The following is a 12,601-nucleotide window of genomic DNA, read 5'->3' as shown; positions in this document are numbered from 1 at the left end:
ATGTAATTACTTCTGGTCATTAAAAATTTAAATAAATCACTCTAATTTTTTTTTCGAAAGAAATGCTTTAAAACTGTATAAATATATTTATATATTACAAAATATAATACACGATTCAAGAAAGTTACTTTCTTAAATAAATATTTATAATTAAGTATCTTAATATTTAGATAATTAGTTATATTAATTATACATTTATTACATTCATTAACTTTGACATTAAAATGTTTTCTTACAGATAATACTTATTGAATAATTCGACGGAATAACAGTTAATATGGAGTAAAAGGAGAAGTTTGACCTGAAGTTCTCAAAGTTGGGAGAAATAGACTTAACCTTGCTTGCAGGAGAATGAAGAAGTTGAAAATTTGTTTTTGATTTTGTATTGCAAGATTAATATTGCGACTACCGACAAATAGATAAAGAAAATACAATAGTGAGAGAACACGACAAAGGACAGAGAATAGCTGTGGACTTCGAAGTGTGTATTTGAACATCAAAGTCCAATAATTATAACACTTGTTTGGCTTTTTCTTACCCTTTCTTTTAGAAATCATTGACAATATATTTATATGCTTCTACAACAACCACGTTCTCATGTCCTGCTTTTTCTTATTTATTCATCACATAACTAATATAATTTCAAATATACGACACACATCTTAAAGCTTTTTTAATGTCTTTATTTGGCTAAATTCTCAAATGAAAAGTGTGATATTATAATTTTACTTTAAGAAAAGGAAAAAAGGCGTGGTAAAAAAGGAAAAAAATTACACGATAATTAGTCAAAAGTTATCTATAACACTTACTGTAATTGGAAAACGAAAAAGATGAAAAGGAAAAATATCTCAGCAGAAAAATTCAACACCAACAAAATGAGTAATTAGCTCCAATATTACTTTTTACTTCTACTTCATCGGCTCAAAGGAAAAAAAAAAAAGAATATATACTCTCAAGTGATTAATATAGAAATTTCTAATATAACTATACCTCACAATGAAAAAATCAATTTAGTTCAACTCTTTCAAAAATATTTATATATTTTAATAGAGATTATTACTAAATTCTAAAATTTTATTTTCATTTTCGTTTAATTAGTAATTTAGTTTTTATATTTATATATTTATTTTACTTAATTAAATTTTTATTTTTGTAAAATGATTTAATGTGATTTTTTTAAAATTGAAATTTTCTTAATTTAGAAATGTGTGTCAAAACCTAACTTTGTTGCGTGTGAAAAATCTAATGATCTTTTATTTTAAAATTTATTTAATTTTGATACATGTACAAGACAAAAAAAATTTAATATATGAAAAGACTCGAATTTTAATACGTGTTACTTTTAATAATGAAATCAATTTAACATAAGTAATTATATTTAGTCTTTTTAACAATACAAACTTAACTAAGGTTTTTAAAAAAAATAAAAATAAAAGTTTAGTTGACTTAAAAAACAAAATAATATGGAAACTAAATCACTAATGAATTTTTCATAATTCATTAATAAAGAATACATAAATGTGTAATATTTAATGGGAATTAGTAAATAAGGAAAACAAAATTAAAGTTGTATAAAAATTATAAAATATTTGTTCCAATAAAACGAGGGGAAAAGAGATATTTTGGAGAAGTGAAATAAAAAAAAGTAAGTGATGGACAGTGATAGGCTGCAGGTGCTTCCAAAAGGTGCTTATGTCATTACTGATTCACGTTGTTCACGATATCACCCAAGTCATGATTCTACATACACCTGTTCACATCTCAACTAGATTCTTAAATACTATTCCTACATTTCAAAACCTAAGAAATTTCTTATCTATAATTCACTTTTAAATTCAAACATCAAATAGTTGAAATTACTCTTCTTCATACTTCTTTCTTACAACCTTATTTTACCTTAAATCAATAATTGTTTCAAATTCCTTACACAAAACATAACATAAAATCGACAAAAGATAAAAAAAGAGAGACAACAGTAGAGGAATGTTGCCATTGGTGATTGTTAATGCTCTGAATTAATTGGGTATACAAAATTAGCAAAAGTGAAATCTCACCGAACGTTCATCATCCACGACAGTATCTGTCAGTGCGCCAGTGTTCGAGGACTTGCGCGTGTAGGGTCTTTATCTCTTCTATATCATCGATTTGTTCATTCCTTAGGTCTGTCTTAGGTTTGTGTTTGTGTTTGTGAAGAAGCTGAACCAAACATGCCCTTATACTACTTGTCGCTTATAGCTTCGTAGCGTGTGGTGGGAAATGCAATTTCTCCAATTCTAGTTCAACCTATTTCCTTCACGCGATTGATTACTATGTCACCTGGTAAAACCTCTCTCTTAATTGTTTTTAATTACTCGTTGCTTCCTTCTGCTTGTTCAATTTTACTTGATTAGAGCTGCTTAATCCAATTTTAGCAATGTTGTGTTTGGGTTTACGATGATACTGAACTTCGTGGCAAAAAGCATCGCGTGCTTTTATTGTCTCCTGTTTGTGTAAATTTTTTGACTTGGTTTGATTTGTTATCTTGTCGTTTTAAGTTTGTGCTGGTTTTGGCTTTGCACCTTTTTGTGTGGAAAGTTATGGTTGGTACAGTACGCTATGGCGTACGCTTGAGATGACAACTTTTACTTTATTGACCCACTGTTGTCCTTCCTGCTCACATGGAGGAATAATTGTTTTTCTGTAATTATACAGTTATGTAAAAGAGGATAGTGAGTTCTTACTTCTTATCTTAGTTTACGATCAGAGAGTTTGGTGCTCACCATTAATGCCCCAAATTTCTGCATGATTCCCATGTACTCGCAAACGAAGAGACAATGGTAGAGGGAACAAAAAGATGAGTTCTGAATTGGTGGACTAATGTGACATGATCATGGTAGGTTTGGAGTACAACATCGTTGATCTGTTTCAAGAAGCTAAGAAGCGATGGCTCAAGCCTGTCGAAGTGCTTTACATTTTACGAAATCACGACATGTGCGAGCTTACCCACCAGCCCCCTCATCAGCCAGCTGGTAATGTCCGTTTTCTGTTTGTTGAAATTTGTGCAAGAAATGACGGACATTTTTCATGACTCTTGTTTGTTATTTGATTGTGTTACTAACTGTCGGAAATGTTACCAATTGACTTTCTTAACAGGCGGATCCCTATATCTGTTTAATAGAAGAGTCACGCGTTACTTCCGCAAAGATGGTCATAACTGGCGGAAGAAAAAAGACGGAAGAACTGTGGGAGAAGCACATGAACGCCTTAAGGTCTTTGAACATTTTGTATTAGGCTGTCCTTCTATTCTGAGACATTTATTTGTCTTTCTGCAGCTCATGTAATCCACTACCATCTTCCCGCTTTTGGCACGCTTTATGTTTTATAAAAATGCTCCAATTTGGATCAAACTCCTTCCTTTTAGTCTTAGGCAAGAACTATGCAGAAAAAAAATGGAAGATGAATCATATAATAATCATACCGTTGTTACCAACAGCTTGAGCTTTTCATACCAATTGCAATTAGAGCTTCTTCTACTTCATCACTTAACTTTTTACTCATTGGAGGAAATTGAAGAATAAATTTTTAACATTGTTGAGGAAGAAATATTCATATCTCACACGTGTTGAACAAAGTATTATTTGGAAATAATTACGGATCTTCATTGATCTTCATTGGAAATTTCATATTTAAATCTATCTCCTAATCTTCCCTGTATCATAGATAGCTTCCAAATAATTTTAGAAGAAAAACAAGTAGGTATTTAGTTTGTCTAGCACTCTTTATGAGCATGAGCTGTCATATCATTGAGATGTAAGTTGTAGCAGATTTGTCGATTAATAGTTTTACTGATATTGAGCATTTTTTTCTTTTAAATATAATTCTCTCATTTTTGCTATGTTAGTGTTTTATGCCAACATTTGTTTGGTGATAGAAGTCTATGTACTCAAATTCTCAATTGATTGATCATACTAATCTTCGTGATTAGGTTGGAAATGAAGAAATCCTAAACTGCTACTATGCACATGGAGAAGAGAACCGTTCTTTTCAGAGACGGAGCTATTGGATGTTGGAGCCGTGAGTAAATTTAACTATTAGTTTAGGCAGACCATATTATGACTACTTCTACTTGATTTTTCTTTTAAGATCCAAAAACAAACTTGCAAAACTCATAATTGAGGCAACTTTGATTACCACGAATAAATTATCTTCATTGCTATACGAATTAACTTTGAGTATATGTAAAAACTAAAAGATGGGTCCATTTATAGGCCAATATGTTATTGTAGAGCATGTTCGTATTTGCTCATACACTATTGTTTCTTGACAGGAAATATGAGCATATTGTTCTGGTGCATTATAGTGAAACAAGTAAGGTGAGTATCCAGAACATGATATCAGATAAACATGGTATTTGCGGCTTATTATGAGTGTGGAAAGGTGTGAATCCTTCTAGTGCAAAACATCTCATCGTCCTACACTCCTACCCTGTTTTTGAAAATGTTATTTTAAGAGCATCCTCCCTTTTGGTGTTCATGATAGAGTGAGACTGGCGGCTGTCTAGGTATACATTACTAAGACAGAAAACAGAGAGGGAAAAGAGACAAACAAACATCAATTCATTCTCATTCCTGTCTACACTCAAGGTGCACACCCCTAAATAACCTAATAACATAGATTAGGCAGCTCATTTAGGAAAAACAACAATTTAAAGGAAAAAAAAATCCATTCATTGCATTCCATAATCCTTGGCCTAATACGGTTTGATGATGGCACGTTGGGCCTGACCAAGTTGTGGGCTGGTGGCTCATCAGTTTAGGTTTGAAACTTCAATTAAATAATTTAGTTTTTTTTTTTCTTATGAAATTTCAACCCTTTGTTGTATATCTTATGAATACTTCATTTTTTTGATATTTTTTTAATGCTTTACTTTCTGTAAATGATTTACATGGTAGTCCTTGAGTTATTTATATTTCTTCCATATGTTCAATTCTCTCTCTCTCTCTCTCTCTCTCTCATTTTTAAGTTTCAAATAAATAAACATGATATGATTCCAAAGAGAATTGAACTAAATTTGGGAAATTAACAGTTAGGGATTGGAATCTATTGAAAATGGGGAATTGAAAACGAAAACTAAAAAAAAACATGGAAAAAGAACGTGCCTCAAATAAGGTTTGATAAGTTAAAGATTGGCAAACGGATTAGTGGATTCATAATAAGATGACAAGATGTATGGAAGAACCTAGCAAAGAGATGTTCTCACTGGATTGTCAAAAACCATTTGTACCTTATTTTCTGAATTCAAAAATAATTAAATAAAACTTTGGTTTTAGTGTTTGTATTGTTTTAAGTAGATAAAAGAAAAACAAAATCCGCATTTCACAAGCAAAATTAATTTGCCCTAGAGGTTTAGTGAAGTCTCTTCAAAGTGTTGAGCCTTGTTGGGCCTCCAATAGAGGAGCCACCTTATTCTGCAATGCCTCTTGGGCCTTTCTAAGCCTTCCTCCAGTCAAGGATCTACCACCTAAGTCTTGATTTGAGTCCCAGTCTTGATCCTTCTCATCGTGGCCTTGGGCTTTGGTGTCCACATCAAAATATGTGTATTTCCAAAACAAATTATGTTCATCTATTAATTTTTACATGATAACTCCAAATAGGTACATCAGAGAGCTAAAATTCTGATGACATTTTCAAAATCTTTAACTTCTTGAAAGTTTGTTTACATCCACATTTAGCAACCCCCCTCCCTGTTCACAAGTTATTTGCCCAAGTGCCTAATTTTGTGATTATTATTTACTGTTGTTATTGAAGATTCATTCTAATGCACTGTTACTTTCTGGAGCTAAAGACTTCATTTTCAGATTGTGTATGACCTCAAATGGAGATATATTCAAATCTCATTTAAATCATCATTTTGTTGATTCTCTTAATTGCAATTATCTGGTCACGTTCACTGTTTTCATGTAGTAGATTGTTTCATTGTACTGCTGTTAGCAATGAGAGAGCACTATCTTCCGGGAGAAGTAAACTGTACAAACGGCTAGAGGGTCAATTAAAGGTGTTACAAAAGCAGTTAGGAGGTTTGGTAGTCAAATAAAAGAAACTGTAATGGAAAGGGGAGCATTGTGGAAACATGACAGAAACTGATACATTTTCAGTTTAAAGGGCCATTTTGTTCCTTGCAAGAGGAATTCTCGTGTTGTATCTCACTCTTTAGATAACAGTTTCACTCTTCCTTTCACATCTGCTCCAATGTATTCTATTTTCTTATTTTGTTCATTGCCTGGGAATTGTGTCATTAACCCAAGGTTGAGTTTGGCATTACGGTTTGCAATCACATTTTGCAGGGGAAATCCAACTCACAATTGTCGTCAGGTTCCTCTCTTGCTTTTAGTCAGAGTCAAAGCCCGTATGCTGCTCACGAACCAGGGACATCATCCATTTTTGTTGATTCATATGAACTTAATCACAATTTCTCTAGTCCTCCTGGGTCTTTAGAAGTTACATCTGAAGCACAAGCCTTACGCCAATTAGAAGAAGAGCTGAATACAAATGAGGACAGCTTCAATGAAAGGGTGATTTATAAAGATAAATCTACTATTTTGTCTTTACCAAATGATCAAGGGCCGTTAAGATATAATGGAAGACAAGGTAATTTAGACAAACTTGAGCCGTTAAGAATTACTGTTTTTTTATTGGAGGAAGTAGATAAAATCAATATATGTTTTAAGTAAGTGAAGCATTTGAGTTATTATCCCTGTTTTATGCTCTTACCTTATATTGAGTTTTGGTTTGCTCAGTTATAGATGTTTTTCTTCTGCCTGTGCAACATATGCCAGTGGCCTCATCCAGTCTCACAACCAATATGCTGTGACTGTTGGGGTTAAATTTCTAACATACATGCTTATTTTTTAAGTTGTCCAACGGTACCCTTCTCTATCTTATATTTTCATTGGGTGAAACCCAAGTCCCCAATTGTTATATGTTGGTTGTTTCAAAATCTTAAAAAGGTGTATGACGATTATTATGAATAAGGAAACCAGAAATAAAACAAATTTGAAACAACAGCCTCACGATTAGGTTTCTTGTATCTCAAATCACTCTAGGAGGAATTATTCATTTTATGTTAACCAAGCTGAACATTTTTCAAATATTTAACGCACAGAACTCTATATATGGCAAGCTATGTAAATCGTGTTAATCCTCTTTTGTGCTTGAAAAATTAAATTAAAGAAGTGTTCTTATTTTAAGATATTGATTATTGAAATTTGCTAAATCTGTACAAGCCTTTATGAATCTGCATTATTCACCAAGTTGGGTTACAACATGTGTACTCATCATGTATACACGAAAAACGTTATCTAAAAGATAAACTACATATCTGATCTGTGTAAAATAGAAACCACGTATGTGATTGCAATCAACTCTCCCTTTCAAGCCTAAGCAGACATGTCTAATCACATGTAAGTTATCCTTGTACCCTGAAAGGATTTAGTCGATATGTCTACAAATTGTTCATTAGAATACAGAAATTTAGTCTTAATGATGTCAAAGAGGATCTTCTCTGTAATGAAAGGACGACCAACCTCTATATATTTAGCCCTTTTTGTGAAGATCAAATTTGAGGAAAAGTATAAAGTTGATTGGTTATCACAAGCAAGTTCCATAGGACCCATCTCACAAGCAAACCCTTTAGTCATAAAAGTTTGCAAGTCGTATCAGCCATAACATATGATATACTGCTTCAATACATGACCTTGCTACCACAGGCTGTTTCTTACTTTTCCTTGAGATCAAGTTACCTACAATGAAAAGATGAACTACATATCTAGGCTTCTCTCATTTAAAAGATACACTACATGTCTGATTACAATCAACAAAGATTTTTGTTGTTAATTAGTTATTCCCCCACTCAAACATTTTTATTTTTTCAAAACTTTCAAATTCAGCTTTAGATCTGATTCAATTTATTTCACAAGCTCTTTATAGTTTTCTTTTGGTACTCCATATTATAATTAAACAGAAACCATAAAGAGAGGAAAGCAAAATCTTCTGAAATTAGTGTATTTTCTGTAGATAACAGTGACACATACTGTCATGACTTCCCTGATGATTATCCTGATGGAAATGAAAAAACTATATGCTGGACCGAGGTGCTTCAAGCATGCAAGCCCTTGCCTGTGACCAATATACCAGATCAATATGGATATAAGGCATTTGAAAATGTGAGTACTCCTAGTACATACTTCATGATGTTAAGAGTTTATGATTGATGTCTGCTGAAGTTCTGAAATAACTTACGTATTTTTGTATCTCTTGAAACAATTGTATCATTTGAAACGGTCGCTTAAATGCTATTTATTTGTGTTCATTTCTCGTTCGCTACTTACAAAGAAATAAAATCTCTATTTTTAAAACAGGAACAGTCGTTATTTTATTCGGGAAGGGATATGATTGCCAACATGGAAAACAATCGGTGGCCAAACTCCAATTGTAATAATGTTGAGAACTGTATGACTTATTTCCACCTTAAATTACTTGGTCATTTCCCCTTTTTTCATATAATGAAATTTCCTCCATCTCTTTGATGTCCCATATCTCCAGCTGTTTTTGCACTTCCTCAAGGCGACAGTGGGGTCAAATTTCCTCTATGTTCTCGGGTAGAAAATCCAGTAACTACCTCTGACTACTATGGAACATTTTTTGACCAAACCCAAATTCAAGAACCTCTGGGTGTAGATTCAAGCTTGACTGTTGAACGGAAACAGAAATTTACAATTAGGACAGTCTCCCCAGAATACTGCTATGCCACTGAGACCACAAAGGCTCGTGTCTTTTAATTTCAATATTTATTATGTCCCATGCAATGATATATGACTTGGTGAATGTTATGTACTGAATGATGGATTGTTATGCTTTTTGGCGCTTACTAAACTTTACTTACGTTCCTGAAGACCTTCTAAATCAATACACTGCATGGTTCAAATATTTATGCATTTTTGGTATCATTGTGTAATTATGTATCTAATAATTAGGGAGTTGTCATACAAACTCTTAGATCTTGATTTCAATACTTAACCGTGTGAGACGTATACTTTTTCTTTACTGCCTTTCCTATTAAACTGTTATTATTTTTCGTAATACGATACAGATACTATTGTGTTGTCTGCATTTGAATCCTAAACTCTCAAGTTATATGTATAGGTTGTCATCATTGGATCATTTCTCTATCATCACCCGGATTCTACTTGGGCCTGTATGTTTGGTGATGTTGAAGTTCCTGCTAAGATTATTCAGGATGGCGTAATCAGTTGTGAAACTCCTTCCAATCTTCTTGGAAAGGTTAAGTTGTGCATTACTTCCGGAAATAGGGTGCCTTGCAGTGAAGTGATTGAGTTTGAGTTTCGAAATAAGGCTACTAGTTGCACTCGCTGTAATTCATTAGAAACAGAAGATGGCAGAAGTCCAGAAGATCTGCTATTACTTGTTCGATTTGCTGAGATGCTCCACTCTTCAACTAAAAAGGATGACAGCACAGAATCTGGAAGTCACCTTTCAACAGAACAGAAAGATGGTGATGATTTATGGATTGACACTCTTCTAGTTGGCAGTGGAAAATCATCTGATACTGTTAAGTGGCTTCTAGAAGAGCTGCTGAAGGATAAGCTGCAGCTCTGGCTCTCTAACCGATCCTATGAAAGAGATGAAGGGACAGACTGTTCTTTGTCCAAGAAAGAGCAGGGAATTATACACATGATTTCTGGGTTGGGTTTTGAGTGGGCCTTGAACCCCATTCTCAGTTGCGGTGTGAATATAAATTTCCGTGACATCAATGGATGGACAGCCCTACATTGGGCTGCAAAGTTTGGGAGGTAATAGAAAACAGATTTGTTGATATTAATATGCAGTAGTGTTATCACCTTTATTTTTTCAAAATCCTTGAATAAAATATACTTGAAAAAATCCGTTTAGAAAACTGTACTTCATCCTCTGGAAAAGGGAATATGAATACAAAGAAAGAGATCAAGGACGAATAAAACCTGTGTGTAATACCTAGCCTGTAAGTCACATGTTAGAAACTGATGACTGTGTTTAAGATGCAATATTCTCATGTAGCAGGATTTTTCAATCATTCTTGAACATGCATATTAAGCCTTAATCAAAGCAAAATGTTTAATTTTTTTGTTTCAACCAAGAAAAGCCTTGTCCCACACTAGTATCAGCTACCTTGATTAAATTATCAAATTGTGCTGGACCAGTAACCGATTTTTCAGAATTGTCTTTTTGAATAAGTGTTTTTAAACGGTATCTGTTGGAGCTTTATTTTCTCTTTCCCTATCTCTATGGATCAGACTGACCTCCATATAATTAATTCATCTTACCTGGTAACCTGGGTCTCCAGTTGTCTTCTACACGATTCAAACCATCATAGGGCAAACTCTTTTACCGATTATCATATCAAGATTAAACCCTTGATTTAGAAGCTTTTATAAATAATCTGTTCAATTCTAAGTGTTCTGGATATTGTGTCACAAATATTTCATTCCATGATAGGGAAAAAATGGTTGCTTCACTTGTAGCTTCTGGTGCATCTGCTGAAGCGGTGACAGATCCAAGTTCACAAAATCCAAGCGGTGAAACTGCTGCATCTGTTGCAGCCTCCCATGGCCATAAGGGACTGGCAGGTTATCTTTCTGAGGTACACCTAACAAGCCACTTGTCATCCCTCACTTTGACAGCGAGTAAGATTTCTGAAGGAGCTTCTGAGCTCGAAGCCGAGTTAACTGTCAGCAATGTCTCTGAAGAAAATATCGTGGCCAGTGAGGATCAGGTTTCACTAAAAGCTTCCTTGGATGCTGTCAGAAATGCAACTCAGGCAGCTGCACGGATACAAGATGCTTTTCGTGCACATTCTTTTAGAAAACGGAAAGCAAGAGAAGCTGCTGCTGCTGCTGCTGCTGCTGCTGCAGCAGCATGTCTAGATGGATATTGTATTGATCCATGTTGCAACAATGATAACATGTCAGTGCTTTCTGCCATGTCAAAACTTAGTTCTCGGAGCTTGGGTGATTACAATTTAGCTGCCTTGTCGATTCAGAAGAAATATCGAGGTTGGAAAGGTCGCAAAGAATTCTTAGCATTGCGCCAAAAAGTAGTTAAGATACAGGTAACTGTAAATAGTTGTTATTACAGTTTTACCATTCTAATTCCAAGAATTCTGCATGTACGTAGATATTGGCGCTGTAGAAATATAGATACCTCGTAAAGTGAATAAATTTGTTCATAAATTGGCGGGGATAGGGGAATGAAAGCTGTAACTTGACATGTACATGCATCCATCAAGAACTGATTATTGACGGGGGAGGGGTGAAAGCTATATAGCTAGACATACACATCAAGAACTTCCTATTAACCTTGGCTTCTTTGTATTTATTTGGGCAGGCCATTGTGAGGGGTTACCAGGCTCGGAAGCAATACAAGATACTATTATGGGCAGTTGGAATCCTGAATAAGGTTGTGCTACGATGGAGGAGAAAACGCGTTGGTATAACTAGTGTCCGGCAAGAAATGGATTCAAATGAAGAAGAAAGTGATGATGAAGATTTTCTCAACGTGTTCCGGAAAAAGAAAGTAAATGGAGCAATTCAGATGGCTTTGAAGCGGGTGCTTTCCATGGTCCGTCATGAGGATGCTCGCCACCAATACAGGCGCTTGCTTTCATTGTATCGTCAAGCCAAGGTAATTAGTTATTAGAGCACTTTTTGCTCCCACTTTTTGCATTCAGTTTGATCTGGATGCCTCCAGTTGAGATGTGGTATCTGTTAGTTATCCCACTTTTTGTATTCAGATTGATCGAATAATATCCAAGTGTTATGATTCAAGCTTTCACTGTCCTTTTCTTTATAATAATCAGATATATGATAAATGGAACGCTAGCAAGTAGCAACAAGATAGTCTCTTTTGACACCCTATTTTTATTACTTGAGGAAATCCAACTGAGGTCTCTCCCTTTAGTAGGGTCAGCATCATGAGTGTGATCTTTTACTCAGAGGATAGAAGTGTCTTATAGTGTCAAATAGTGGGATGCTAACACTTCTCAAAATTATTAGGACTTAACTAAACATCACTGTTTTGTGCAATGCATGACTTGTTGATTCTTTTACAGACTGAACGTGACAGTACAAGTGATGAAGCACCGTCATCAACTTCAGAAGAGGACCCTCTCAATATGGAAGACGATGATTGGGATCTGTTATGGCAAAAATTATGTGCTTAGGAAGTTTTATGTCTCTTTGGTGATAAATTTCTGGCTTTCTGTGTACTATTGGATGTGTAGGTATAAGCTTGATTGAGGTTTTAGTTTGTAAAACAGTATAGATTGTAGTGTGATAAAGGCGGTGGACACTCTTTTCATGTACAAAGTTGCCTTCACTGCTTTGGGGTAGTATAGGGTTTCAAATTCAGTGGGGTAAGCTTCAATTTTTAATTTATTGTTTTACTTTTCATCAGTAAAACTAGACAGAAACCATAATTAGATAAGAAAATGTGTTGTATTTCTGATTTTAAATTATTTACTATAATTTTCATTGCATGCAAGACGTAGCTAGTGGCCGCTACTAATAAA

At 34.3% G+C, this 12,601-nt stretch overlaps 1 protein-coding gene across 11 annotated transcripts; it reads left to right on the top strand.

Annotated features, from left to right (window-relative positions):
• The first annotated feature begins 1,919 nt into the window (after nt 1-1,919).
• Nucleotides 1,920-12,544, top strand: LOC108319025 (calmodulin-binding transcription activator 4). 11 transcript variants are annotated; one of them, XM_052873059.1, is made up of 14 exons: nt 1,922-2,114; nt 2,236-2,319; nt 2,877-3,008; nt 3,133-3,248; nt 3,965-4,053; nt 4,307-4,352; nt 6,324-6,627; nt 8,053-8,201; nt 8,397-8,487; nt 8,581-8,801; nt 9,181-9,848; nt 10,531-11,143; nt 11,419-11,715; nt 12,143-12,544. In XM_052873059.1, the coding sequence occupies exons 2-14, from the start codon at nt 2,310-2,312 to the stop codon at nt 12,251-12,253; spliced, it is 2,847 nt and encodes a 948-aa protein (XP_052729019.1). In that variant the 5' UTR covers nt 1,922-2,114; nt 2,236-2,309; the 3' UTR covers nt 12,254-12,544. The 11 variants fall into 11 exon arrangements, with proteins under 11 accessions (XP_052729020.1, XP_017405517.1, XP_017405518.1 ...); XM_017550026.2 differs by having other exon boundaries at nt 2,809-3,008; XM_017550023.2 differs by having other exon boundaries at nt 2,692-3,008.
• Nucleotides 12,545-12,601: the final 57 nt, after the last annotated feature.

Source organism: Vigna angularis, chromosome 2, assembly GCF_016808095.1.
Source record: "Vigna angularis cultivar LongXiaoDou No.4 chromosome 2, ASM1680809v1, whole genome shotgun sequence".
Taxonomy (NCBI): Eukaryota; Viridiplantae; Streptophyta; class Magnoliopsida; order Fabales; family Fabaceae; genus Vigna; species Vigna angularis.
This window is presented reverse-complemented; position numbering and strand designations above follow the sequence as displayed.